The sequence below is a fragment of the Eptatretus burgeri genome, chromosome 1, assembly GCF_056783735.1.
Source record: "Eptatretus burgeri isolate ZD-2024b chromosome 1, Ebu_testis_v1, whole genome shotgun sequence".
NCBI lineage: Eukaryota > Metazoa > Chordata > Myxini > Myxiniformes > Myxinidae > Eptatretus > Eptatretus burgeri.
This window is the reverse complement of record NC_140961.1, coordinates 141,312,167-141,318,406: the sequence shown is the minus strand read 5'-3', so window position 1 is coordinate 141,318,406 and position 6,240 is coordinate 141,312,167. Positions and strand designations below refer to the sequence as shown.

Here is a 6,240-nt window from a genome sequence, read left to right as displayed (position 1 = left end):
GTGTGTGTGTGTGTGTGTGTGTGTGTGTGTGTGTTTGTGTAGTTTTGTGTGGTGTTTCTGTAGTTTTGTGTGGTGTGTTGTGTGGTGTTTGTGTAGTTTAGTGTAGTATGTTGTGTGGTGTTTGTTCAGTTTCGTGTGGTTTCGTGTTGTGTGGTGTTTGTGTAGTTTAGTGTGGTGTTTGTGTAGTTTAGTTTGGTGTGTTGTGTGGTGTATTTTGTGTGTGTTTGTGTAGTTTAGTGTGGTGTATTTTGTGTGTTTGTGTCGTTTTATGTGGCGTTTGTGTAGTTTAGTGTGGTGTTTGTTTAGTTTCGTGTGGTGTTTGTTTTGTTTCGTGTGGTGTATTATGTGGTGGTTGTGTCGTCAGTGTTGTGTGGTGTTTGTGTAGTTTTGTGTCATGGTTTGTTACATAATTATTGAGACATCATGGGAACTGCCATTTCATAAATTCTGGCAGTGATGACTGGTTCAGCCATTTGAGAGATTTTGAAGATTTTTTTTTGTTTTTTTTTAACAATATGGCTCCCAAATCACGTGACCGATGACATCATCAAATTATTTTTGTGCACCATTTTTTCCCGAGATGACCCTCAAAATTTTCATCATGATCGGATGGCTGGTTCGACACTTAACCTTAAAAATTTCTTGTTCATGTTCCGATTAGTGTTCATAATATAATATTCCATTTAAATACGTTGTTCCTCGTACTTCCGTCTTGTGAGTTGATGATCATGAACCAAATGGTAATCCACGTTTCTCGCTTCGCCTGCGCGAGTTAATGAGGTCGAGATAACGAGCCATCCCGTGTGGTCCGAGTAGAAATGTTTAACGGTGAAGATGTTTTAATAATAGTATTTCTCCTTCCATCCATCCGTCTATAAATATGAAGAAGAACAATCCCTCCACCACACCGTGCTTCATTCTGAAGGTTTTTTTTTTAAGGTTCTAAAGTGTAATTCTCGAGATCCTAAAGGGTTCTAAGGTAATTATAAAAGGTAATTCACTAATTATAAAGGATAATTCTTTTGGGTTTTGTTCGTTTCTCGACACGTCGTTGTTGTTGAGGGTAACCATGGAGATGAAGCCCCGCCCCCTTCCGGTTATTGTGACATCACAATGCTTCATGGTCACATCGAGTCGGCAGACCGTCCGAGAGGCTCCATTTTGTTGTGACCTTTAACTCGACCTTCATTGAAGGTGCTGCCTCTCCACAAGGAAGCACTTGTTAGGTTTTAATGGGTTTTATAATCTTCCCGGGAAGCACAATGTGGAGCTGTGTGAAGAGGAGAAGAAAGAGAAAAGGGAGAGATGAAGAGGAGAATCGTGAGGTAATAATTGGTTTATTCATAATGAGAGTTACAGTAACAGTAAAGGTAACAATACGATGGGAATGTTAAAAGATTCATCAATGAGACCATAAAAGAGGGTCCAACACTGATCCATGACATCAGGTATTTACATTTTATTCTCTTTACCAACAGTGAATGGTAATAAGTTCACTTCATCGGAAGAACAGTGAATGTTAACCATCGAATGTCGGATGGGTTCGTTTACAAACTTTACAATCATTTACCTTCACATTTATTTAATTTATTCATGGTTGTATCCGATTTGGTTGGACACAGTCGAACGAACACTCAGATCAAATCACACCACCTGACCTGGACATCATGACGGGAAGGTTTGGGGGTGACGTCTACATATTACACACACAACAAGAGCACGAGTAATCAGAGATTGCACACTCTCACCAGAACTTGTTTAATGTAGTGTTTGTGTTGGTTTGTGTAGTTTTGTGTGGTTTTGTGTGGTTTTGTGTGGTTTTGTGTAGTTTAGTGTGGTGTTTGTGTAGTTTGTGTGGTGTTTGTGTAATTTCTGTGGTGTGTTGTGTGTTCTGTGATGGGTGTGTTGTTTCGTGTGGTGTTTGTGTCGTTTGGTGTGGTGTTTGTGTGGTTTTGTGTGCTCTATTTTGTGTGTGTTTGTGTACTGGTGTGTTCCGTAATTAATGAAAGCCATAATTGGAAGTGATGACTCGTTCAGCCATTTCAGAGATTTTGAAGGTTTAAAAAAAAGAAAGAATATGGCTACCAAATCTCGTGAACGATGACATCATCAAATAATTTTTGTGCACCATTTTATCCTGAGATGACCATCAAAATTTTTCATCATGATCGGATGTGGCATTTTGCATCTGCAATTATGATGTCATAATGAAGAAACCTATGATGTCCTTGAAAAATCCCCCTCATTCCCCATGAGGGGAACTTGCTTTGTGACAAGTTTCAATTTGTTCCTTGGTGCAGTTTCAGACATATAGAGGACCAAAGGTTTTCTGTTTTTCTCACATGGCTACCACACCACGTGTCCGATGATGTCATAATTATCATTAAAACATTCTTCATGAGAACTCTCACCAATGTTGAAAACTTTGGCTCAATCTGACAAGCGTTTGCGGAGATAAGCACGAAAGTTCTGTGTGGATAAACAAACAAACAAACAAATGGAGAAACAAATAAACAAACACACAGACCTAAATATAATGTCCTCTCCTTCGGGGAGGGTAAAAATAGCAACATTTTCACCCCCACCCCTCACTCCTCATTAATTTACTCACCACGTGTACTTTGTATCTTCCTCACCAATCCCGTAGAACGAAGCTGTGGCAATCGACACCATTCCTCCAGCTTGTTCCTCTTCACAGAGTGACCTGCTCCACACACGAGCACCACCGCTACCTCCTCAAGGACCGCAAGTGGTGGACATGGGGGATGCTTCCATTGACGTGGAAATTGACAACGACACGTCAATGAAGAAAAAGAAACACAAATGTTTCAGAAAGTTGTGGAAATCAACACACCACAGAGAAGATGAAGCAGCGGATGCAAAATCTGAAAAGGTCACAGTATGTTGTGGTTGAAGTAGTGGGTGTGTGTCACGGTATATTTTAGCTTAAAGTCGTGTGTGTGTGTGTGTGTGTGTGTGTGTGTGTGTGTGTGTGTGTGTGTGTGTGTGTGTGTGTGTGTGTGTGTGTGTGTGGTGGAGGGGAGGGGGTCACAGTATCTTTGGTCTTGTAGTCATGGGTGGTGTGTGCGTTGGGGGTGGCGGAGGGGGTGACAGTATCCTTGCTCTTGTTGTCTTGGGTGGTGTGACTCATGGTATATTTTGGCTTGAAGTCGTGTGTGTGTGTGTGTGTGTGTGTGTGTGTGTGTGTGTGTGTGTGTGTGTGTGTGTGTGTGTGTGTGTGTGTGTGTGAGTGTGTGTGTGTGTGTGTGTGTGTGTGTGTGTGTGTGTGTGTGTGTGTGTGTGTGTGTGTGTGTGTGGATCACGGTTTATTTGGGGTAGCAGCAGTGGCTCCTTGTGTGACGTCCATTTTGATTTTTCAGGCCAAGGGCCATTTTCAAGGTTTTTATGGATTTGGAAAACCTTGCACCGAGTTTAGTGGTGCAATGTATTCCAATTCAAGATCACGTGTTGAACTCATGCTTATGTATAAAAATGCTTATGTATCCCAGCACGCTTATGGTCATGTATATAAATGCTGCACAGGCCTGGTTGCCTTTATTTATGGCTTTCATGAGGAGACCTCAGTGACTTTGAAAGAGGGGTGATTGTTGAGCTGCGTTTGACAGGAGCTTCAGTGAGAAAGACATCTCAACTTATTTGCTGATGTTTCACGATCAACCGTATGTGACGTGATGTCGTCACGGAGCTCCAAGGGAAAGACATCATCAGCAAAGTACGACAGTTGGTGGAAGCGCATACTCCATGATCATGATATCCATGAATCAATTTGAAGTGCAAGGCAAAGCAGGCTGCAGATCAATTGACTGTAAATTTCATCCTGGGGCGTGAGCAGCCAGTGTCATCAAAAAAGGTCCGCTGAGAACTCCACAGAGCAGAATACCATAGCCTGGTTGCAGTGCCCATCTCCCTCATCACATCCGGCAATGCATGTTTGCATGTTCAGTGGGACAAAGAGCACAGGCAATGGACGACTGAGCAGTGGAGAATTGTGATGTGGTCAGATGAATCATCTTCCACCATGTTCTCAACAAACAGACAAGTGCACATGTGGCGCAAACCTAAATAATTATTCAAACCTGAGTGCTTGTTGCCAACAGTGAAGAGATGTGATGGTTCTGTAATTTTGTGGGGCACATTTTCCTGGCATTGTTTGGATGTATTCATTCCCTCAGAAGCCAAGGTCAGTGCCAATCGCTGCTTTAAGGAACTTGAAGGATCATCTTCACCCCATGTTGCAGCATTTATTTCCTGTGAGGAAGGGTATCTTCCAGGATTACACATCATTCATCATGTTTCAAAAAATCCAATTCTTGATACTCCTGCGATTGTTAATGTTTCTGGATGTACAAATGTTAAAGGACCATTAGTGATTTGTTTATCTTGTGATTGCAGGTGGAGTTAAAAACAAAAAAGTGGGAAGAGGATCTGGAGCGTCTCTCTTGTCCCATTTGTCTCGACATCATGGTTGGGCCACACAGGTGCCATCCATGTCAACACGCTTTCTGTGTGTCTTGCTTACGAGACATGCACCGTTGCCACTCGGGAAGCATCAACTGTGCGCTTTGTCGAGGCCTCGTCGAACAAGAGATGTTCTCCCGAGGTAACCATCAGGGTTGGAAGATTACCAATTGCTGTTTTTATATTCTCCCCGTTTTTATTATGATAAGGCGTGCCTCCCCGTCGCTTTGCTGACGGGTTTAATCAGATGGTCCCATGTTGTTCTTCACAAACATATTGCGTGTATATCTGTGAATCTCAAGGAGGATGTAAAATGAATTGAAACACAAAAAAACGATCTTTTATAATACATAGTCATTGTTGCTGTTGCTGGTGTCATCGTGGCTGTGGTTGTTGTTGTTTGTGTGCTACTTCCGTGTCCATCACGATTAATTCTCAGGGGTTCTTACCCTCCTACCTTTGAAACTGCTGCGTGAAAGTTCCATCTCCTGCTTCTTCCTCTTCATTCTTGGAAGGACGTTTTTTAATAACAGACTCTTTTCTGATGGGCTTCCAAGAGACGAGATTATTAGCTTTCCAACGGTACAATTTTATTATTCTTTGACCACAGAACCCTTCAGAATGAAGTGTCGCACACACACACACACACACACACACACACACACACACACACACACACACACACGCACGCACGCACGCACGCACACACACACACACACACACACACGCACACACACACACACACACACACACACACACACACACACACACACACACACACACACACACACACACACACACACACACCCACACTATAGGAAACAATCACAAGGTAGGAATAACAGTGTTTATATCACAGAATAACAGAGCCCAATTCAATACATGTTTGTGAGGGTACCTCATCATATTGTTGTGGTTGACCAAATTCGCAAACCACCATTCAGGTCCCTTAGGTGAGATATCTCGGTAAGTATATGTGTAGTTAGGCCCAAACCCGTGGTCTCGAGGGAATAAATGTCATTTATGCGTGCTGCGACTCTTCAGGATAGCCGTTTTTCTTTTACTATCTTTATTTTGGACCAACCGCCATTATTACCACCACCAACCACGTCTCAACAGTCATCACAACATCAACCACCCACCACAACGCCGCTTCACCATAACAGCCACGACCTTTACTGTCACACCTCGCAACCGTCGCATCGCCACCGTTCTTGCGCCGCTTATGGGTACCGGTATTGGACTCGTGCAGGGCGCGCGCCGAACAGCGTGTACAAAACCACGGACTTTCCGCAGAAAAACGGATCAAAAACGGCTCACGCCCACTTTTGTTCCGTCCAATCGGTGAGCGAGGGGCGATTTGGCCCCACTTTTTCTCGGGCCAATGGGGAGCGAGGTGAAAGGTCGAAGGCAGGGGGTCAAAGGCGAAGCCACGGGGCTTATATAAGCGGCTGCGTTCATCAGAAAAAGGTCGTGGTGTGCGTTGGAAGGAGTTCGCAGGAGGAAGAGTTCGGAGTTGGAGTCGGAGCGAAGAGGACGGAGCTGTGGAGAGGCAGCGGCGGCGAAGGCAGACGAGGGGGTGCTCGCGTCGGTGCCGGGAGCTGCACACCAGGGAGGCCGACGGCGCGACCTGGTCGAGGTGGAGACGCTCGTCGCGGGACCCGAGACAGAGTAAAAATCCTCCTTTCCCCGAGCATCAGCAACCCCCTCCTGTTTCCCCCCGCGCTGAGATAGTGCGACCAAGGGGGCCCCCTTCCCACC

The 6,240-nt window shown here is 44.4% G+C and overlaps 1 protein-coding gene across 2 annotated transcripts in view; it reads left to right on the top strand.

Moving 5' to 3' along the window:
* The first annotated feature begins 704 nt into the window (after positions 1–704).
* LOC147035636 (uncharacterized) overlaps positions 705–6,240 on the top strand; it is a 20,712-nt gene continuing 15,176 nt past the window's right edge. For both annotated transcript variants that reach the window (XM_085845646.1, XM_085845655.1), the window contains exons 1-3: positions 705–1,325; positions 2,648–2,893; positions 4,414–4,621. In XM_085845646.1, the coding sequence (XP_085701772.1) occupies positions 1,233–1,325; positions 2,648–2,893; positions 4,414–4,621 (547 nt within the window). In that variant the 5' untranslated portion in view covers positions 705–1,232. The remainder of the gene's footprint in view (positions 1,326–2,647; positions 2,894–4,413; positions 4,622–6,240) is intronic.